Raw genomic sequence first — 24,054 nt, forward strand, 5'->3', positions numbered from 1 at the left:
AAGCGATCAGAAATTAAACTTCTTTTCCGTTATTTTTCTTTCATTTCTTCTAAAAATTAATTCTTCTAACGGAAACAGACCAAAAGTCTTTCTTTACAAAATAATATATACGTATAAAAAATAGTATTTAATTACGGAAAAAACAGAAACGGTAGAAAAGAATGATTGAAAATGGGTACGCAACTGAGTTGTAAATGAATTATCTTCAAGAATGCATAACTGGAATAATAACAAACATCTTGTTTCGTGTATTATTCTTTTAATATGCTGTAATATAACTTTTGGTTATTTTACAGTATGATTAGGCTTTATAAAGTCGTTGTCGATCGTGACTAAATCCATAACACGTGTCGTCTCGAGGACATCATGTTCGATGGATTAATTTTCCCCAGTTCAATGCCAAGAATAAATAAAGAAAGCAAGAAAAGCGGGAAATTTTTCAAGGAGATCACTAGCTCGCACCTGTACGCGTACGTTTCCTTCCTCGTCACAACGATTCAATTACGAGGCGAGCATTCTGTCCGGAGGTACTTGCAATGTCATCGAGCAGAAAGCTGCTACTCGGGATTGATGCAGCAACCTCTGCATAAAACAGAGGTCTCCTCTTTTACATTATTTTATTTCATTTGTATTTTATTTTCTCAATTTCCTCTTTCTTTTTCATGGAGTAATTTTTTTTACTCTTCTGATTATTACCTGTGTACCCGTTTGCATCACGCGTCTCTTTTTCCTTTTCTAACGTTCTCTCATTTACAATTTCAGCTGGCTCTCTTAATCATCTCCGTTCGCTTCGCTTATCTTGTTCGCGCACCCTCCGCATCGGCGTACTTTCCTCTTATTTTTCCTCTTATCGTACGATTTACCTTTCTCGCTCCACTCTTCATAAAATTATCCTTGCCAGCTCTCGTAGCTTTTCACGGGCAGCCTCCTCTTTCCTCTCGTGAATTTTTTTATCTCCTTTTCGCTGTACTTTTTTCGTTGTCGTTCTTCCATCTCGTATAACTTTCTCTTTCCAAACTCTCTCCCACGTACAATACCGCTCGCTTTCTCTACGAGCTTTCTCCCCTCCTTCCGACAACATTTTCCCCTCGTTCCTCTTCTTTCTCTATTCTATCCTATCCGAAGCTTTTATCCCCTCCATTTTACTTTTAAATTCTACAAATCGTCTTCTCTCTTTTCAAACAACTTGTCCTCTCCCTCTATTGCTTTTACCCTTGTATCGCATTCTCCGTATCTTTAGAGATATTCCAATTATTCTTCTCTTTCTTGTACCTACGACTCGTAGCCTTTGTTCAATTCCTTCCCATTTCCCACTTTTCCGTCCTCCTTTCATCAAAGTTTCTCCACTCGTTTCATTTCTCTCACGTTCGTACTCTTCCTACTTTCCGACCAGTCTCTGGCGAATCTACTTACAACATTAACCTTCTCGTCCCGTCTATTCCCACAGATTTCCAATCTCCTGCCTCCCTCATCCTCGCCGTCTTTCCTACCGCCCACTTCTCTATCCTCGCACTTCCTCCCTTCCATCGCTATTCTGTCTCTTTCTTGTCCAAATACCCTTCACCCCTCAGAACACGTGCCACCACAGATTTTCCACCACCGCTGTCTCTCTCAAAGCCACATTTCCCCCTCTTACAATCCATTCCTACCAATCCTCGTCCACCCCCAACGAGGTGCTTTCTCCCCTCCAGCGCCAGCCTTTCTCTCGCACACGATCCACCTCGGTGGCCGCCACCGCCGCCTCTCGCGGAGTTTCTCTCTCGTTTCATCCCCCTCGTATGCAGCCGAACCGATCGTCGATCTCTGTCTCGTCGGTGGTCGCGCTGTCTGTCGCCGACACCGTGCAGCGCGGAGTCAGTCCGGTTGCCTACCTCGGGCGCTGTTGACAGCCACCCCCCGTGCGCGAGGAACTCTTCCCGATGCCAGCCGCGTTACCACCGTCTCTTCCACGATAGTGGCGAGACCCCGTGACAGTAGCCGTCTTCCTCCCGCGAGAAACTGCCTGCACGAACTTACGTGGTGTCGTTGTGTGCCGCTAGATCTAATCTTCTATCGTTTTTACAGTGTAGGGACGTACAGTGCGAGAAACGTAAAACCAAGTAGTGATTCGTTAAGAAACTCATATAATACATGTTAGATTCAAGTGTTCGTTTGTTTCGGTATACGAAACGACTGTTGGCCCAATAGTTGATCAGTCGGCAGTCAGTACGAGATCAAAGGTAACGCTGGTAGCAGTGTTAGGAACGTCAATAGGTGGTGAACAGAGAAAATGACGAAGCGGACGACGAATCGTGTGAGATCATGGTGGTGAATAGTAGCGGTAGCAGCAGCAGCAGCAGCAGCAGCAGCAGCAGAAGCAGAGGCAAACGGCGGAAGCCAGCGCTTCTGGCATGAACGACGAGGACAACAGTCTCGACGAGGCTCGCGGTTGCGGCGATGCTTATAGACGTGACGTGACCAGCACGTTCGTGCCCGTCTCGCCGAACCAACGCTCGCCCAAACTGTCTGATCTCGCTCGTGATACTTGTGATCCTTATGACGATGTGCGTGTTCGATTGACGATTGATGGTGTACCGTGACAACCTAATAACGAGCGTTTAAAGGTCAGTAACGACCATCCGTTTGATTTCTCGAAAGGTCCCCCTCTGTCTGTTTGTCTCTCTCTCTCTCTTCTTTGTCTTTCGCCGTTTTACCCCGGTTCGCTCTCGTTGTTTGTTAGCTTTTCTCAGTTTTTTGGCATCAGTGTGGAGTCACGTGTATGCGGGGCGGAAAGGCAATAATAACATCGTTGAAATATCTGCCCTGCGTCCCGGTCGAGAGTCTTCAAGTTTAGTGCATCCGTAGTTTATGGTGTTTCAAATCCGTGATAGTATATAGACGTATAATAAAGATAGTATGAATGTATATAATGATGGAACAACAAGGTGCAGGTCCTTTACAAAAATATTCGTTTATTAAGATATAACTAGGAGCGAACTAAGTCGCGGAGAGGGTGCGAGTGTACGGAGAAAAGGTTGAAACGATCGAGGCGGGGCCGTGATAGCGAAATTGGCGTCGAATAAATCCGTGTTTTGTCGTTGAACGGCAACAAGGAGAAGAAGAGCGTCTCGTAGGAAAGCGATGATAAATTTCTTCGGGAAGGTCGGGAGGAGGATTGCATAACGTCAATCCCCTCCTCTTCCCCTCGTCCTCGAGCCACTCGAGTTTCCCCTCTCGACTCACTGTTTCACGGTTTTCCCTCCTTGGTATAGCTGAGCTCTCCTTCAAACGGTAACAAACATTCGCGCCGATAGCTAATTAAAAGCTTTTTCACACAGATCCGCTCCTCTTCCTGGCCACCCTCTCTCCCTCCCTCATTCTTTATTCTCCCCTTTCTCTTTTTTCCTCCCCCGCTTCCACAACATTCGTTGTGTAACGAAGGAATTTTAATTAAAAAAGACACCGACACCTATTCTCGGTAGAGGCATCCACGATGTCGTTTAATTCACTGGACAAGGTCAGGTGTCCCCCTTTACCCTTTATCCCGTGCCTAGAGAGGATTTCTACCTCTTTTTCTCTTAACACGACACTGGAGACGAAAAAAAGGAGATCACCCTGTGGGGATCGATTGTTGTCGCTTTTTTCACCGATACTCGCATAAATTTAAACGTATACAGGCTGAACATTGACCCAGGACATTGACTGGGAATCTTATCCTTTCAAACCTTTGACATTGTTCTTTGATAACAGTCGTTGCATTTGCCGATATTTGATATTTATTCGGTGATTTTTGTATCGAAGAAGAATTAATAATAAAAGTTTGCTCATTTCTCCTCGTGGTTGACTTTTCTTCTAACTGGCTCGTGTATTCGAGCAAGCGCGTGGAGGGCTTAAACGATCGATGGGCCCTTAACTTTCTTCCGTGTTTCATTACAATGCACCACTCTCTGCTTCACCCCTTATGTATAACATCGATGCACGAAAGAACGTGTTTTCGAGAGCACGGATAGTCAACACGACGCTCTTTGCGACGTGGCCCCTCTTTTCCCTTCTTACATCCTTCTACCTTCTTCTACCCTTCGCCGTCGTGAAATCTTAGCGAATTTATTGACGACGAGATTTCTCTTGTCTCGTCCCAGTCCCCTCATCTCTGTTTACCCTCTTTCTTTTCTTAGATCCGCGCACAACGTGCACTTAGCTACCCACACGTAAGTACATACATGTACGTACACCTGGACATGTATGCATTCTGAAGCACGGAAGCATGTATCGCCTCTACTTCTCTCTATGTGTTTATCCGTACATGTAGCTACATATATTCCGACACGAGCTCGAGAGAACTCTGGTGCAGTGATTCCCAACCATACGTGGCTACGTGACTACCTCGCCGAGTTGTGCCAGGAATTCGAACCCGTTAATTCAACAATTCTGACATTCTGTCTTGTTTCCCTTTTCCGCACATCCCTTTAATCTTCGACTTCGTAATAGTATGGTATCCGGCAATCGCTGCGAACCTTAGCTGAACAACACGATCTTCGGTCATTGGCAAGCTCTGCTTTGAAAACGCTTTAAATAGGTTCAACCATTTTCAGCTTACATACCTTGTCAGTGTTTGTTCAAAGTGACAACTTTACCAACCATAATGAAAACTCATAGAACTTGGATAAATTAAAATCTTGCACACGGCTCTTGAATCATTTGAACATCTTAATGATTCAACATTTTGAATGTAAATCATCGAAGCGTTGGGATATCTTGTAGAAAATCTGCAAGGCAAGCGAGAGGCAGGAGGTCTAAATAAGGAGCTAAACAAGTCGAAGTAAGGTGTGAAGCGCCTTACGCTATATACTCCAAGCATATTTCTCTTTTAGCAGCCGTGTGGAAGTTTGTAAACTCAGATTTGCCATTTTATCTTCGAGCAATACATTAACCAGCTTTACTCGATGTCTCTTATGGGAACAAAGCCATTAAAACCGATTAACACTTGCACCACGTACAATGTACGCGAGAATGAACATACATTCGCGAGAATCAACCCTCACGTTTGGTTTTCATTCACTGACTTGTCCGACTTGCATTCGTCTTCGCAGAATAAACATGGTTCAAAGTAAAGTTCTTATTAACGGAATAGACACCTTGCGCGTATTTACCACATTTACCGAGCTTGTGAGTCGTGAAACGAGGGAACGATGAATACTTGAGAAGAACGCCGTCGGAAAGAAGCTATAAACTTTAGAGGCCAACCAAGGGTTGATTATCCAGCAACATCGTAAATATACTTGGAACATTTATCTGGATTCTGTCGGTTTTAAATGTCATCCTTGAATATGTTATCGCCGATGTTATACATATAAACATCCTGCTAATACGAATTCGTTTCACGATGATGATTGAGCCGCGACATTTCGTCCCACGGTCGAATTTCTCGTCTATTTTGCGCGCTGCTCGCTTCATAAAGACACGACCCTCTCGCTTCGACGTACCTTTCCTCCCTCTTCTTGCGTGAGCGACCCTCGTTTCCTCTAATTTGAACCAGATGAAAGCGAACTCGCTTGACGTAAGTCGTCTAATAAGAAACGCGAACCTCCATGCTACTGCTGATATGACTTCTGTTAAAAATAACCGATGCCTGGTAGCTACGTCTTCGATATGTCTGACAGTAGCATCTCTCTTGTGGGTTTGAAAAATTCCCACTTCTGCATTATATTTCTTTAGTGTATAGTGGGTCTAGTTATCAGACATTGAAGAAGAGCCTGTATGGGCGATAAAAAATTGGTACGTATTCTGGTTGGATATCATCTTCATGATTTTTTTTCAAAAAATATTCTTTCTCGTGTAATATAAGATGAATTAATATGGTATTATCTTGGGTGTAATTTCTTTTCTTCGAAGGCCGTGTACAATATATAATTCTAATGGAAGTCTATCAAATATCGTTATTATTTGTATCATTGTTATGAGTTATCTAATATTGAAGAAGAATCTATGATAAAAGATTGGCATTTTGAATCGAGATTCTCATAATTTTGTTTAGAAATATCCTCGCATAATATACGGTAAATCGAATGATTGATCCTATATGGTGCTCTTTCGAATGTAATTTTTTGTTTCTACTTTCCTTCGTTTAGATTCTAGTGATTCAGATCGAAGAAAAATTTGCGTGGGTGATAAAAGGTTTGATAATTTGGACAGAAGTCCTCGTGATTTTATCTAAAACTATATTGTACGCATGGTAAATAAAGTGAATTGATTTTAGTTCTATCTGGTACCACCTTGAATGCAAATTTCTATTTTCTCTTTCCTGCATAGAGACAGACTTCGATATATAATTCCAATGGGAGTCTAGATTCTAGTGGCGCCTGGTGTATGCGAAAAACACATTTCGTTTGGGATTTTTATCGCTGATGTTTTTCGTATTAGCGTATTTGCTTGAACTCTTTCTGCTTTGTTTCCGTATCGTTCATTTCACAGTTTCTCGTCTTTTTCTTGTCCAGCGAGGGAACACAGCGTACCACGGCTGGTCGGCTAAGAGAAATCGATAATAGAATTGCCTATTGCACGCTAGAACTGTCAGAAAGAAATACAATTTAGCGAGCCACACGCTAGTGACCTGTTCGTGACGTTTCACAGCGTACGATGTTGCTTCAACGCGATCTATCACGATGAAGGCTAATAATTACTACCTGCTGTATCTGTGTAACGCTCTCTGTGCATCAGATAATACGCGGCTGTGCGTGTTAATTGCGAAATCGAGCGAGAACCCCTTTCGAAATACTTCTGTTCGAAAGACACGAGCAACTTCGATAGAATCGCCACAATTTGATATTTTTTCAGAAATTTGTTACGAAATTAAGCCGAATCTCTTCCTTTCGAATTAATATCTTTCGTTTTTTCTTCGATCTCGTTGTAATGTTTACTTTGTTACGACGAAGGTGCAATGATTTCTTCTTTCATGAATGCCAGAAAATTCCAACCACGTTCAATATCTTCGTAATTTTTCATTTCTTTGAACGTTCAGAGCGACTACTTGCGTATTCCGCAAAATGCGTGCAGCCTGGTAGCCTAATTCCGCTAGCCAGATGTCTCGACAATCTTAGGATTAATTCCTTCATTTCGTGCCTCTAATATCCACGCCAGCTTTATATCGGTGAAGTTTATTGCCTGTCCTTTGCTTCGACTTTATTGATGCGCATTTCGGTCGCCGTAGAGTTGATATTTTTATCAATTTTCGACGTTCACTCGTGACAGAGAAATAGAAAAAGCCAACGGAACCATGCCGTCTCGGTGTCCGATATTCCGGCAAGATAAATTGTGCCCTATCAGGAACTTTATTGCTTTACATCGTTGACACGAATCTGTGACGCGTATTGTTTGCCACACCGAAGCGGAAGGCTGGAACCGTTTTGCCGCCGTTCGATCGGTTTCTGTTTCAATCGTTTACCTAGAATGGTACCCTGCTAACGAGCGCCATCAATTTTGGCTACAGAGAGGTACCTCGCCTGTTTTCGCTTGCACGTCTTCTCAAGGAAACTCCGATAATGCGTTTTAATTCCATCTATAAAGAGAGGACGTGATTTTTGATACTGTACAATTTACTACGGATCATTAAGAGCGTTGAATATCGCAACGTCGCTACTTTACATATCTGTTTACTAACATGTGTTGCATAATAAAAATAGAATAATAAAGATGATTAATAATTAATATAGTAATGAATAGAAAGACTTCGAACATATCGAAATTTCCTAGGCGAACTGAAATAGAGTTCGCGCAGTTTAAAAAATGATACGATGCAGGTAATAATCCACTGCCCCAATCAGACGGTAACGATAGAACGTATTAGTCAGATAATTGGCCAAACAGCCACTCGGGATATTGTAATCCGTAATTAAACGGGTTCTAATCAATCTACTAACAGAGACGACAAACTCCTAACCCAGTAAACACAGGCTGCTCGCTGTAAACTATCGAGTTGTGCAAGCATGTCCGAGGCGTGTGTACACGCCATAAATCATTGAAAGGTTATTCTTACAGCGATCAGTCTTTCGCCATTACCATCGTCACTATTGTCACCATGAGTTTTTTTCATTTCTCCCGATATAGGGATTGTCAACAACGTTGTAATCGTGGAAGAGAATCATCGGAAGAAAAAGAGAAAGAAGACGAAGAAAGAAGCGGACGCAGGAAGTGCAAGAAGCAGAAAGGAAGGAACAAGGTACAGGTATAGACCGGTTGGCCGAGAAGCCGCAAGAAACAGACGACTACTGTCGGAACGTATAATGTGGCTCGCGTGACACCAGCCGTTTCTCACTGCACATTTCTCGTCCACGTCTACGGAGGAGGCTCTCCAGGTCTCAATAAACACACACGCTCCCACTTCCATTCTCTACCCGGACGGTATAATCCTTAACGACGAGGACACGCGTACCAGGGAGGCACGATAGTATGACGGTGATGCTGCTGCAACGTTCAGTCACCCTGCAGTCGACGCACAGCCAAAAGATAGCGAACAAGGACTGCAGCGCGAAGCCGCCTTTCTTATTCCTGCTCGACGACAGCCAGGAGCATCGACACTCCACGGACACCACTACGACGACGACAACTAACAACAACAACAATAACAACAACAATAACAACAACAATAATAACAACGAAGTATTTAAAGGAGGTAACAGAAGAGACAGTAGTCGTTCGTACGTCGCCGACGAGGCGGCGGCGTCGGTGACGTCCCAAAGACGCGCCGATTGTGGCCAGGACGTCGCGATGCGATATTACCGGCTCTGGATCTACACCTGTAACTTGGTGCTGCTCGGTAGCGCGCTCGGCTTCGCCGCCGCGGTCTCACGAACACTCTTATTCACCGGCGATCCACGCCGGTACATGGTGCCAGGGGTACCCCGTGCATTCGACCCGACAGCCCTTTACGCTTACTTAGCATTAGCCACGCAATTGGGCCTGGTACAATTGTTGGGTTGTATAGCGGCGAGGAGATTGAGCGCGAGACTTTTGAACGCCTACTGGGTGCTGCTACTGGCGCTTCTATTCGGTGACGCCGTCATCGGGGTCGCCTGGGTCTTCCGGTTTGAGAGGATGCGCGTCGAGCTCAGGCCCACTCTCAAACAACGATTACAGGTGAGTATCTTTTTTTCTATTCCATTCGATTTTCGTTCGCTTGTTTTTCGGACTTTTTTGATCGATAGGATTTTTACAGAACGATACGTAAGCGGGATGATCAAGCTCGATACCTGGAAAAAGCATCAGAGATGATAGAAGAATTTTTTATAGTTGTGAGTGAAGTTCCCTTTTTTTTTTTTTTTTTTAGGAATCATTAATCGGTTCGTATCATTCTGTACCGATCTAATCTCTTGTCTTATGATTTTCTTTATTAGCAATTAAACTTTCTTACAAATATGATCTACTTTTGAATCGAAATATTAAAAGGCAAAGTGATAAATCAACGTACTAATATCTTAGTTTAGAAAACTCAATTGGCAGAGTCCTGAGTCCTGGTCTCTAATTATGGCCCAGCAGTTCGATCATTCGACTTTCCCTTTCCTTACTTTCGCTCGCCTTTAATCTCACGTATTATGATCTTGACAATTTTCGATACAGCTAGTAGTTACGAACGAACTTTGATTCGATACGACTTTGCCTGTCGAGCCTTACACAAGCGAACTTCACCTTAGGCGTCTCAAGGTAGCCTAGTGGTTAGTGGAAAAAGTTAGACGTCAAGAGTTAGAAGGTCTTTCCATCGCGGAAACTTTATGTCTGTGGTACGGGATGAGGCTGCAAATCAGATTCCAAGCTCCGACAACGAGGACTCTCTCCTCTTTTCTATTAGACGAAATCGTCCCACGGATCGATCGTGAGCACACCTCGAACGAATTTTATCCGGCCATTTCTTCGGTCGTAATATGCCAGGCATGAAAATACACATTGAATCGTGATACGCATCGCTTTATTATCCCGGGAATGTATGTTCCGTTACCTAGAATTGTTCGAAATTTAGGGACGCGATAAACGATGATATTGAGTAGATACACGCCCTCCTTTCCAAACACCGCACAAGGCTCTAACTTCTGACTGTGTTAAAGAAAGAGCTCGAGAATCTCGATAGAGAAACGTACGACGACTAAATCGTGAAATTTTATGTTCGATGAACGAGAATACCATTATACGCATGTTGAGGGGGGAAGATTGTCGTTAAGCGAGGAATAAGTGGCTCGTTTTCGCAATAAGAGAATCGGTAATATCGCGATCAAGAGTCCTGGGATGGATTTCTTACGAGGAAATAAATCTATTCGAGTCGAGTCGAGCCAACCACTCCATTTTCTTTCTATTCCGACAGAACGAGAAGAAAAAAAAGAAGAAGAAGAAAAAAAGGAATAAAACAGAAGGAGAGTATCAAAGAGAAACGTTAGAGATATAAAAGATTATCGAGAAGGTCACAAAAAAATTATCGAAGCTCACGATACGTCGCGTGTCTTAGCATTCGTAGTTGCCCCTTGGAATAATTTAAAACGTCTCTGTGCTCGATCAAACTTCCGCTCGGAAAGTTAGAGGTTTCGCGCCTCCTCCGTCGATTGCTCTCCGACTATAAAGTCTTTCGAATAGAGCCGGACGAAGGACGATAATTTTCGTCCGGGATACGAAGTGCAGTTGCATTAAGGCGGAGCATAAGCTGCGCAAAAAAGGAGGAGAGGAATCGGTTTCCGGAGGAGCTGGAGAAAGCGGCGAAGAATAGCGGAGGCGTGGCATCCCTTATCACTTCTACATAACATTCAATGAAGTATCGACCGCGTGGAAAGAACAGGTTTCCGGTGTCGGAACCGGGACCAAGTCCAAACACTTTTTCACTGTTTGGCAGAAAAATTGTCAGTGAATCATAAATAAGGTGGTGTCTGACTTGGCGAGAATCGAACCGATATTAGAATACTTTCTCATCCCCTTCTAGTCTAGGGGAGTTCCTAGAGGCAACTCAATTGAATCATCATTTTTGTTACGTACGATATTTCATTCGATCTCCGCTTCTATTTGAAACGTGCCGCGCGTCTCTCATTCGATACGCTATTCCCGGTACTTTTTAATCAATAAACATAAAAAATATACAGGGTCGACCGGTGACCAAAAAATCGATCTAATCTTTGCAGTAAGAGGAATAGGATATAACGTTAGCCGTTAGACACTGGTGAATTGTGGTCGTACTATAGTAGGCTCGAGCAAACGTTAAGTTGATTTAAATTCACAGTCGATCATAAATATCTACATACATCCATAAATTTGATTTATGGGAAGAAAGTAAAAATGCACTTTTTTGTTGAATCTTTTATGGTGCCGTATTAATACACGATGAGATTGTATGTTATCGGTATCGGTATATTAATTTTAGTATTTTCAGAAGGAATTAAATCACCTGGAGTTAACGCTCTTACCGTAATAGTTCAAATGTGAAGGATGCATGTGGATTTTTGTTACTCACTAAATATATCCACCAGAACATTCCCTTTGTTTTTTTACTACAAAGTTTTTCACGCGTCATTGTAATGTTTTGCACATCCAGCGCGTAGCGTTATTATAATTCGAACATTCGTGGTTGGCTGACCGGCCACGAGGTAAGGTACGGTTTGTGGCATGATACGAACATTATTCATACCATAGCTAACATACAGCCTGCTAACTATTTATAAACTAGCATACATGCATTCACGTATTTCCTAGCAAACTTTACGCCGTGGAACTACGGAATTTCTGCCTCTCTTGACGCTTGACATTAAACCATGTGGGTACATAGATAAAAAAAAAGGGTCGAAGCAACGACCGATTCTGAACTTTAAGATTAATTAATTCGGTCCTTTTATTCTGAAAAGAATGGAATTGTTCTATTCTATATATATATGTATACATCGAGGACGAACGAAGATTAAATTAACACCTCCGACGAGTTTCGAACTAATAATGACTGAGAAAAGAGAAATCTTGAAATTAATCGATCCCTTCCTCAGACTTTTACTTTCCGCGAATCACACGACTCGTTTATTTCCAGCGAATTCTTAATCAACGATTGAAAGTTTTAATCGTGGCGACACCGTTTCCGACTATCGAGCGAGAACAAGCCTGAAACTTTAAATAACTTCGTAGAGCCTAAACAGTCTGAAATTTTTATCAACGCGAGATCGTTGATATATCGCTGCAGTAGTACTCGTGTCTGTTGAAACTTCACGGGGAAGTTCTGTCTGTCCATTTATCCTGAGGTATTGATTTAAATATTTAGATAGTACAAATTATTCTCTCGATACTAATGTGAAAAAACAAATTTTCAATATTTTTTTTTAGATACCCTTTCCATGAAAAGAGGACTAAAAGTTTTAGAAAAAAAAAATATTTTCTCTGCCTCGTTTCACATCGAATACGATATGGATCTTGGAAACATTCGGTGATGAACTAGCTAGCCGTGCTAATTAAGAAACAGTGAACTAGTTTACTGGCGCCTCGTTACTCGTCACGATGAAAAATCAGTGTCACGGGGATTACTAACAATTCCAACTTTTCGCCCGTTTCACCTCGTTTCTCTGCCCGTATCTGCAGTCATTATTCTTAGCCCCGTTCTTATCTAGGTCGATCGCATAATCGACGGAAAATGTGCGTACCCTTGGATAATCGACCTGGATACATGGGACATTCCTTATACTTCTCGTCATTTAAAAATTCTCTTCCATGCAAAAATTTACCATCGAATTTTCTCCATTATCTTTTACATTTAATTCTATTGCGCCCTTTGGATCATTTTCCAACCAATCGTATACTTCTATCTATTAAAAGTTCTCATAACTCTGAGTATCGTGTCACGTTCTTTATGCTTCTTACATTAAAAGATCATGCGTGGTATCACGAACCTCCGATCAATTTCAATCTTCCAAACGAATTCAATAAAAATTTCATAGTGATATTTAAACGTTCCATCGAACTCCATACTAACTGAGTCTATCTTTTAACATGTAAATATTGGTTCGATATCGAAGCGTTAAAAATATCGATTTAAAAATATCTGCAGCCAGTCGCCTTTCGACGAACGATGCGTAAATTTAGCCCCGTCGAATCGATGATGTTTCGAACGAAGCCGAAAACTTCCTAGTTCTATGACCGTCGTTCATGTACTATATATAGCAGGCCATCGACTGTTCTCCGATCGTAGAAAATGACCACTCTTTGTAGATTCTCGACGCCCACAAACATCTAAAAAATGTATGCCTTTCATATATCTTTAATTTTGCAATTTTACTATCACAGATTCTCCAATTGTATAATTGTGCTTTTACAGAATCCCTATTCTTATAATTTTACTCTTACAGCAATTATCCTGAACGTTCAATTCTACCACGATCTATTCGTCTACCAAGAAATTTCTAACAGCTACGTTTCAGATTGACGTGAACTCTATCTTTTCTTTTTCATCGCAGATGGAGTACGGCAAGGATCTACGATTTAGCGAGCAATGGGACCGTTTGCAGAAGGAGTTCTCCTGCTGCGGAGTGACCGGTCCTAGAGACTTCGGTGGTAGATGGCCACAGACCTGTTGCGTACCCACTGGCAACGTCAGTGACACTTGTCAACAACCGTACGCGAGAGGTTGCGAGGAATCGTTGATGAGATGGTTACGAAAAACCGCGGACTTGCTGTTCGTATTGGGCTTCTGCGTGATAGCGTTCGCGAAATTATGTTTCCTAGGGATACTGCGTTACGAGATAAGGGAAATGATACAAAAGATACGGTTGCTCCGAGAACCACCGCCGCCGGCGACTACCCTAACGCAACCACCGTTCTCGCAAGTGATACCGGAAGCCACTAACAACGGAAGCATCGTTCGACGCACGACTCTGCCCAATGCTGTCACTCCTTCCGGTAAATTTGATGAAATATTGCTGGTATAACATATCAATTTTACGAATATATAAAACATGCTTTTTTTCGGTATAGTCTCGATCAGATTAGCCAAGTTATTTAAATTCCGATTGGGGACTCGATATCGAATGACTTGATCAACGAGAATGTAGAGACTTGAAAGAATATTTCAGGTCAAGTAACGTTTTGTAAAGTATAAAGTATTTTTTAGTACAAATTTTATAATACAGTCGATGGTAGCTCTGGCGTTAAAGAGGGGAGAAGGTTGAAAGGAGGGTTGAATGAAATTAGGTACAATGACGGTGAAACATTAATTTTGACCATTGTGTAACAAAGGAACCAGAGGGTTTTAAATCTCTCAATGATTTGGGAGCTCAGAAGGCAGCAACCATTAAAAAATTATGATAGGGGTGGAGTGTTTGTGTGTAGGTTCGACGTAGGGTGTTAGATAAGAGGCGGTAGTATAAATAGCCGTATGGCGCCGACCACTGGAACGCACATTTGACGTCTTTAGGGGATGGTTATCTTCGACCTCGACTTTTACTTCGCTGTAGTCCACGCGGCATTTAGTAAAGATATCTAAATTCTTTTACCTTTATTATGAGTTTCTGCGATTTAATTTGTGAAAAATCTGTCTACTATATTTTAGAGAATTTCTACACACTAAATTTTTAATCTTTTCAGTAATGAAACCACGGATTAAAATCGAAACTATAAGTCATAAATCTGAAGAATCGTGTAAGATCTGATGATATACCATCTAGCTTAAGTGAACTACAGTCTTTATTCTGCTAAGTAAATAAAAGACGGGCAAGAAAGCACAATCCAAGTAAACGTGGGAACGATTATTCGTCAGATGTCTGCCGGAGTTCTCTCGGGAAATTCCTTAACTTTCGTCCAGACACGTTTTTCCATTCATGGAAATTTTTTTAGGACTTAGCCATTACCGCAATTTCCAGTGTCTTCGACGGAACAAACGTTTCAACATTCGTCGACCGTGTAGATCGTTTTTAACATTCATTAAGGTCGTTCATAATTCTTGCTTCTCTTTTCTTTCCCTTTTGTTTCTTACACCGACATCTCGCAGTTGGCTGGCTTCGCAGCCAATAGCAGTTACACGGTTTAAACGACGCAGGGACGTGCCGAAAAGATCGGATTAACAGCGAGAAAACCTAACAAGAGGTAATTGGATGAGCATGAAATTAACGAAAGATTAACGCGTTATAAATGCTACGTCGCGTATAATGGAGCATCTGTAACGGGAACGACGACGAGGACAAAGTGCTTCTCAGAATCTTTTCACAAACGTTCGATCTGCCGCTTATTATCTCTCTCGTATCTTCTGCGAACCGAAACTAAAAACGAAGCTGTTGAATGAAGTGAAACGAAAACTCCGATAGTTGTTGGCGAGGAAACGAACAATACCGCGAAGCTGACCAGAACCGTAGACCGTTAACGAGATTCGCGGAAGATAAAAGTAGCGCAGAGCGTGCACGAGCTCATTGGAAAATCTAGATTGCGTCGATTGTTCTTTCGACATGCGATTCCTACGATGAGCAAATATGTTTACTGGTTGCACGGGATCCACGAAGAGAGTCTATTATCGTCGCGATTGAAACAGGCGAGTTTCGATCATGGTATAGTAATGGATCCTCCGAAGATTTATAATCTAGATACAATACCGGTGAGAAATATTCAGTCACATGTTTATCTTTGATAGAATACAATTTTAGATTAACGAAAGTATTACAGCGCGGTGAGATTGGTTTTTAAAAGCTAATATGCAACGACAAAATTAGAATTGTCGTTTAAGAAGGCTGTTTATCTAAATCGATTAGTTTCCAAGCTATAGAGCACGTAAAAATCATTGAATCGTGAATTTTATTATAATATACAACTACCAAGCTTCTTTAATAGATATATAAATATATAGTCTGATAATTTCATAAAAAGATACTACTAAATATGTACTGTTTCTAGTTATTAGTCTGCCATCAATCTGTTCACTTTGATCACATTCCCGTATTGTCTTTAAAAATCAACCAAAGTATCCAAACACTCAACAGCGCGCAGTAGAGAAATGTTCGTTCGTCTAATTATTACCAGCCGGAAATTTCGAGCAAATTCGAGGTAACTGAGTAATACCCAACTCGTTAAGCATTTAGATGAGGCGAGGGGTGAAAAAGTTCTTCCAAAAAATAATTGGCATGAAACGACAAAAGGGTTAACGACATGAAAGAACCGTGCGCATTAAACCGGTCATAGAACGAAAGTGGGAACACGTCGGGTCGTTTCACAGGCAAATGCATAATTCTACGTTGAAGCTAGCGATCTTGGTCGAGGCTAGTCATTTAACTAATACACCCTGCACGTATTATGTTGAGCTCTGCATTGTCCGGGATCAGAGTAGAAGAACTAGGACATTGCGTGCTCCAGTATAATAAGTATTTAGCACCCTGTTCGTACTGTCTTGTAATTACACGAACGATAGAGCGGATTTTAACTTGTAAGCTAGACTCGTGGTGTAGTTTCAATCAAAGGTCATATCGTCGAAAGATAAGAAGAACCGTTCGTATCGCTGATCACCGCATGGATTCCGTTCAAAAGTCCGCCATTGTCGTCACATTTTTTATCGTCCTAGACGATCTATATGACTCGTTTAAATTATAAAGATGATGATTGTAATATCGATTTCATACCAGGCATGAATTTTTCTACGGATGCTACTATATCGATATCGTACATCGCGAAAGCTTCGACCAAGTCTCGGTTTCGTAATCGGAAGCCTCCGGCAGTGTCTTCGAGGTCTCCCGATCGTTGATGGTTGTTGAAAAGACAGGATGAAGAATGTTTCTTTCAGATCTTGTCAGCTGTCCTCCTTTCCAGAATTGATCATTCGTCTGCCCTTTCTCTGAGAGAAACATTCTTTATACGGAATAAAAAGGGATCTTGACAATGATTTCCTCGAGGATGGAAAAGAGAAACGTTTCTTCCATCGTTTATCGGTCTCAGTAGAGGAATTAAATTCTCGATATCGCTTCCAAATTGAACGAGTAATTATTGTCGCGAGTTTCTTGATAAATGAAACTCCTTCGTTTCACTTTCCGCTAAATAATCTCTGTAATACCCTGTGGGAATTTTTCCAGACCCTTGAAACGGATGGGCAGAATCAGTAACGCGTGCTGCATCCACGAAACACGTGCCGCTAAAAATAATTTTATACGCCTGCTCCGTAATTGGTATTCGATTAATTTTTAAAGAGCAGCCAAAAATAAGAGAATTGATCTCGGAGCGATGCATCAGCGTGCGAAATCTTCAAATGAGAGTCTAACTGAAACCGTTTTCTTTCGATGTTCAGTTCATAGAGGCTAGACACAAAGGGATATCCTACTTCTATTCGTGTGAAACATTCGGCCAATGTATTTGCATGGAAATCAAAGGGAATAGGGTGACATTTGCGTCACCCTAAACGGCCATGAAAATACCTATCTTATTTCCCTTCCGTCATAGAAAAAAGAAGGGAAAAGGCCAGTACGTAGTTCGGAATACGGTATCTCCCCTTAACATCGAATTTGAATCCTTCTCGACCGATCGAGAATATATCAGCGGCTGATTCTTCAACTACCTCCCTTCTTATCTGCAATTGTATTAATCGCAAAGGTTGTAGAAGTCCTGAAAAACCCGAGTGCCATTATCGAGGCAGCGATCTAGTAGCATTATCTGTACGAATGCGTGCGATCGACGCATCGTAAACATATAAACTCGATCTAGCTAACTGCCAGTGAGGGACACTGTAATAAAAGACTGATTGCACGCGATGTACATCAATAACTACCACAACATTAAGACCAGTACGGACGTTACTAGTAATAGAATGTAAAGGTTGAAGGTTCTCGCAATCTTTTTGCTACGACTGTATACATAGTTGTCGCGTGGAACACGCTCTATTGACAATTGCAGCGCAATCGGTATTCGGAATAGTTAACGAGCTAGAGTAGTCGAGCGAGAAAACATCCTGCTGTTTAGCGACTAATTTGAATGTAAGACACGGAGAATAATATGAAGTTTATGCAAATAGTTAAATAATTATGCAGAATGATTATAACTCGGAAATATTATGTAATCACTATGACGCCAATTCGCTGAAAAACCAGTATGAATAATAATGTCTTGATATTAAAGATAAGAAAAGTGCTTACGAAGGAAACAAAATGCAAACTTTTCCATGAAAGTATTGTATCCTTACATTGATAAAAATCGCTCTAGTTGGCACCTATTGATACCCGGAGCAAAGAAAATATCCTTAAAAATTATAATTTAAAATTATTAAAAATAGAAGAAAACATCCTAATACAAGAAATTTATTTTATCCAAAAATGATAAGAAAATGAATTTTAGGAAATGCATCGTTGCTGATCCAAACGGACGAGTGCAATACCGGAAAGCATCCCTTATTGGCGAACAATCTGCAGGACGGTGGCGCAGACAGCGACACGAACAGTCATTGCGCGCTGATTCTCGAGGAAACGACGCCCACCTCGGCGAACCATAATTGCGGCAATCGGGAGAAAAGTAACGGCAACAACAACTATGAGATGCGAGAGTTCAACAGGAGATTGTGGCTGTCGAATGGCGGCAGCCCGGGCACGGGTATAACAGCCGGTGGTCAAAGCAGGCGCACCTGACTATGGAAGTGGTGGCGAAACACGTCGAACCGTCTACTCTACAGGAGCAATCGGTCCGCCGAGATCACCGTGTATAAGTAAGCTAATTCGTATATGCCTGACTCTCCATATGCGTGAATTATCCTGTCAATAACACAGCATGACAGGATGATCTTTTTCTATTTCAAAAAATATAAAAAGAGAGAGATGATAAAATATGAATAAACCCTCGGATTCTCGTATTCGTTTAACCACTTAACGGATAAAGTTTCGCTCGATCTATTAACGATATTAAATATTTTTATAGATATAGGTACATGGATGTAAAATACATATTTTGTAAGATATTTTGATACAAGATCGTGCACGATCTATACAGATCAATGGTTAAATTAAAAATAATTTATGCCCATATATGTTACAGGAATGTGCTGTTAGGTGGTTAAATTCTTTTCATAGAAAATAGGAAGGAGTTCTCTTAGCCAGAAGAGTTACGATGATAGTTGCATATAGAACATAGTTGCAACGATAGAGAGTTCTTTCTGATAAAAAGAAGAGCCGATCTTTCACTTGAAAAGACAATGCACAAATGTCATAGGCACAGCAGATTATAGAGACGTATCGAAAGATATTATGTTGGGAGTATTGATTTTCACGTTAACCCGTCTTCAGCGTTTCCGTTGAATCCGAAGGGAAATCCCTGTTCGATCCTTCATTTCCTTTTTGTCTCTCAAATCACGCAGTGTCCGATCAACGTTCCGCTATTCGTTTCTTGATATACTAACGGCGGTATAAAACGGGTAGTTTTTTCTCGATCGAGTCGGCATAAATCGATTTTATTCGATCCAATTTTCCATCTTCTCTCGTTATCGGGAAATTGTCGAACATCAAGGAACAAAAATGATATTGTCGCTGTTATGACAAAATTATGAACGCGTAAACTTTCAAGTCTTCAATAAAGACGTAAACCGAATATCTCTTCATTTTTGTTCTTCTGTGCTGTGTAATTTAGATAAATTAAAACGATAAATACAGTATAATAAATTTAACCACGATGATTATACTCTAAGCTTGCTATACTTTAACCGCACATGCACGATATTGGCTTTAGAGAGACGATGTTGCCACCCTGCCCTAATTTCTTCGCTATTAAATGCGTAAATCGCTGTGTATACGCGTGTATCATACGCATATGCGTTTCAGGTCCCATTTTAGATGTTCTCGCTCATTTCGTAGAGTGACGAATGCCCGCGTGAACACGAGCTTCGATTCATTTTCAAATCGATAAAATAACGAAACTAGACGAAAGAGATCAGACTGAACCTTTGAGTCGCTGACTAGTCGAGGATTGACATTCCTTAATATTTTTCTACTAACTTTCGCTAGGATCTTTCCTCTTCTATCTACTAGGCAAATTGCAATTGTAAAATCGACCTATAAATCGTCATACAATAAACCTGCAGTAGATAAGGGGCGAAAGAATCGTGATCGTGAGTTCCTGACATCAGCAGTTTGCCAGTTTCCTTTCAGGCTGGATAGAGAGTACTGATGTTTTTCTACGAGAGAACCTATTTTCGTATACTGTAAGAGATTGTAGCGCATCGTTGATCTTATCAGATAGAAAATAACGTAACGACAGAATTATACACAGTTAAAAGGATTGCGAGCCATTTGGGTCGCAATTAAGAAGGTACACCGTATGCAGATACCTTTCTCTTTTATCTTTACATCTTTCTACTCGCTTGAATCGAGCATTCGTAACAGATCGATATTATCCGGAAATTTCCACTCTTAATTGACAATCGCCTGAATTAGGAAGACCGGAAAGAAAATAATTGGTCGATAATCGATTTTAATTCATCCTATAAGAGGAAATTCTAATTACAGGGGGAATTCGATTGCATCGAAACTAACGTATCGTTAATTTTGATTCTATTAACGAATCTCTATTTTCGTCAAATTGATGAAGTCTCCCATTCAACATCCGTTTCGCGAACTCCTTGATCGAATTAAAGTCAGACATTTTCGTAATCTCGATTGGACTCGAGTTTCCAGTATATTTTTAGAAGTCAGGGGGTTAATTGATAGAAACTCGCTAGATAGAAACGGTAAATGACCCATACCAAAATTTTTTAAAACAGACAAGTTTATTCTGTTAACGTTAAACGAAATACTCTAATGCGACCGAACATTTATATCCCGCAGATAAACAGATCTCGCGTCTCAGGATTCGAGCATGGTAAAATTAAGCAAGACAGCAATGCCAGAATATTAGATGATTGTATAAAAAGAATAAAAAGTATATAAAGAGAGCATTTAATTCGAAATTTAAAACGAAGTAAACCGATACCGCGACGGGATTAATAAACACAAACGAAATGCCTAAATCAAGCCATATACAATACTAAGCGTATGTTCATTTTTTAAAGGATAGGTCAGCAGACCGGAGCTAAGGTTTCTAAAGATTCTACTGACTTCACGAGCACACCAGCCCACAATAAGCGAATAACGTTCAAGGTTCTACGTGTCGCCAGGAAAGTGTATCGTTGAATCGTCCTGTATCAAATAGAACACACTCTAAATCCTTATAGTCGATGATAGAAGTTTATTTTTAAAAAATGGAACCGTTTCGACCAAGGCTAGACTAGACTAGAGTATAATTTGACTAGTTCCTTCGTTTCGTTCTTTTGAAAATCTCGTGGCACGACAGATCGGTTCAATCGTTTAGTAATTACAGGAAATTTTAAAGATACATTTTCCTCGTGACGTCGTATACTGCGATGCGACTCGTAGTGCTGACGAACAGAGTAAATTTCCGTTTGCGTGACGACACAAGACGGCCACATGAAGCGAGAGTCGACACGAACGAATTACAAGGAAGATGGAACAAGAGGAGACGGAAGAAAAAAGAGAAAGGATGGAAGCAAAACATTACGAAAATGAGAAAAAAGCGAAAAAAAAGAAGAAGTACGTCGAAGCTGCACAAAAGGGAACATAAAAGCTTGTGTATGCCTTTCGACGTCCTTTCGATTCTCTTTCTACGCGTATTCCTTACATGTCTTTCCGTCCTCGCACGGTCGGTGAATAAAAAAGAAACCAAAAAAAAAGAGAAGAAAAATAATCAATTACTTTTGTAGATTTATTTTTAGCAGTAAATTTTCCTATATGAAACTATCTCTCTTCGAATCGAAACAAACCAAAGAGCGTTTCAGACACGGAGCCGTTGTATACTGATTTTTATCGCGTGAATCATGCTAGTAGTATGTCACAGTGTAAAATGTAACTATCGTTCGCTATTTATAAGGATAATACTCTCCAGCAGTTTGGTCCTTCTTTTAATTAACATCGTTTATTACATCGTCATCACATGTTTAATTAGCGAACGATGGATTTTCTCTTCATCGCGTTTCTGACCCAAAACCGGCGAAAGTTGTATTAAGTTGTATCAACGCACTCGGTTGCATTTATACACGACGAGAGTACAGTGCATTGCTCGCTATCAAAAGTTTTTTAGTACCACACTATACCGGCGAGATATATATATCAAAGGTTAATCGCTTATCGTCACGCGAACGTTTATTTTTACTTGTTTTTTTTCGATTTTTCTTATCCCTTTTATGGTGAAATTCTACTAACGAATTGTTTCGATGAGTTAAACGTCAAGGATTACATGGATGCGATAGTTACGGCAGAATATTGTGGGATACTACTGCCAAACTGATTCTCCCTCTGCGAAAATACGATTATATAGAAAAAAAAGAGAAAAAAATAGGAAATCTGTTTTCTCGACGAGCTACTATTACTTAGTGAAGATATAAGAAAAAAAAAATAAAAAAGACCGAAAAATTGCATTGGGAAAAAACACATATTATATACACACAGAGAGACATACACACAAAGTCACCGCATAAGAGTAACGACTATAAATTCCTAGTTCTTTTTATATAAAACGATACATGCAGCGCGAGTAGTCTGTATTGATTTGTGCAGTAAGTCGTATAAATATAATACGATACTCAAAGTAATTGGCTTCCTAGCTAGGATTAATCGAATCTTAGGGATTATATACGTTTACGAATGCAAAGTAATGGATATACGTATTTAGTAGATTGTATATAGCGATGTAGTCAAATATTAAGAGTCGATCGTCTGTTTAAGAAAAAGCCAGAATCAATTGCATACAGTTCAATCATGTATATGTTGAGAAACATCAGTTTTCTTTACTCTTGTTTGGAACAACATGAATGAAAGTCACGAGGCTATCAAGAATCAAGATACAAACTGTACAGTTCATCGTTAGACTTCAGATTTGATCTTTTGTCTTTCTCGTAATCGTATCAGTCTGGACAACAGGGTATTCTTAGCATCGTACGTTATGACGCATAGATTACTACCAAAGAAACTATTTATTACATGACATGTTTATTAATGCGCATTGCTAATGATGTACATTTTTGAATACATATTTTGTTCCTTTTAGTTCTATCATATATGATTTGGTATCATTAAAGAAAAAACGAAAAAAAACGCGAAAAGAGAAAAATTGCATTCCAGATAATCGAAGGTTCTTTCTTAATCAGGCCATCGAGTTATCGTTGAATGTATTAAGCTACAATAATAATATGAAAGCTTACACCTCGCAGACATACAGCCTCTGCCACTAAATGTATATAAGGATATACTATATGTAAAACATACGACAGATAGCGTTAATTGATTTTTAAACCGATCATTTAGAAAGGCAACTATGTTACTGCAAGCCGCCCAGAAATGAAAACCTACACGCTACCTTTAATTAGAATAAGCTTTGAAACTTTTGACTAAACGAGAAATTGATGTACTGGTTTTCACGTTTTGATTCGTTCCTTTGATTCGTTCAATCATCAGATCGTGTATTTGTTAAACGAACGAAAGACTCGTATCTCTATGTTTTAGTCAAACATATATTCAGATAATAATGAATAACGATCCCATAATGAAAAAGGCTTTAAAAAAATTCAACATGTGTAGTAATTTGTAACTGATTGATATTTAAATGTAACATGTATATCGAGACGAATGAAAGAGAGGGAGCTTTGAATAGTGCCTGCTTAAGAAACCTAATTTACTGTATCTGTAAATGGTTAGATATGGTATGTACGTTATTTCGTACACGGTAAACCTAATAGGACTACCGTAGCCAAGTATGGATAAAAGTGTAACTAGAATATAAAATACGTTCGTTATACTTTCATAATCATGCATATTATTATGCATAACGGAAAAAGTTTATCTCGAATTTTTTTTAAGAAATCCTCATAAATACTTTTTTCAAAAAGACATTAAGAACAACTTAGAAGAATTTAATTCAAATGACTATTCCTTTTTAAAATGTTCTATCTTATATCTTAATTTCAATATATTGCATGGACATAGTTTTCTACCTCTGGCTTTAATCATACTTTATGATTTTTATATTATATTATTCTATCAGATCACTCTTCCCTATACTACACTATGAGTTCATATTATT

General features: G+C 40.2%; 2 protein-coding genes across 2 annotated transcripts in view; one reads left to right on the forward strand and one right to left on the reverse strand.

Moving 5' to 3' along the window:
- LOC117205193 (pseudouridine-metabolizing bifunctional protein C1861.05) overlaps positions 1–24,054 on the reverse strand; it is a 34,185-nt gene that overhangs the window by 8,194 nt on the left and 1,937 nt on the right. The gene's annotated exons all lie outside the window — the stretch shown is intronic.
- Positions 1,824–23,844, forward strand: LOC117205200. Its single transcript, XM_033443374.1, has 5 exons — positions 1,824–2,603; positions 8,083–9,111; positions 13,437–13,878; positions 18,277–18,640; positions 20,972–23,844. The coding sequence occupies exons 2-4, from the start codon at positions 8,425–8,427 to the stop codon at positions 18,561–18,563; spliced, it is 1,416 nt and encodes a 471-aa protein (XP_033299265.1). The 5' UTR covers positions 1,824–2,603; positions 8,083–8,424; the 3' UTR covers positions 18,564–18,640; positions 20,972–23,844.

This window comes from Bombus bifarius, unplaced genomic scaffold (genome assembly GCF_011952205.1).
Source record: "Bombus bifarius isolate JDL3187 unplaced genomic scaffold, Bbif_JDL3187 scf7180000007987, whole genome shotgun sequence".
NCBI classification, from domain to species: domain Eukaryota; kingdom Metazoa; phylum Arthropoda; class Insecta; order Hymenoptera; family Apidae; genus Bombus; species Bombus bifarius.

Coding starts and splice junctions, on each gene's coding strand:
- LOC117205200 (XM_033443374.1), top strand. CDS start 8,425: ATGACGGTGATGCTGCTGCAACGTTCAGTCACCCTGCAGTCGACGCAC. Junction 9,112..13,436: donor CTCTCAAACAACGATTACAG/GTGAGTATCTTT, acceptor TTTTCATCGCAG/ATGGAGTACGGCAAGGATCT. Junction 13,879..18,276: donor CAATGCTGTCACTCCTTCCG/GTAAATTTGATG, acceptor AATGAATTTTAG/GAAATGCATCGTTGCTGATC.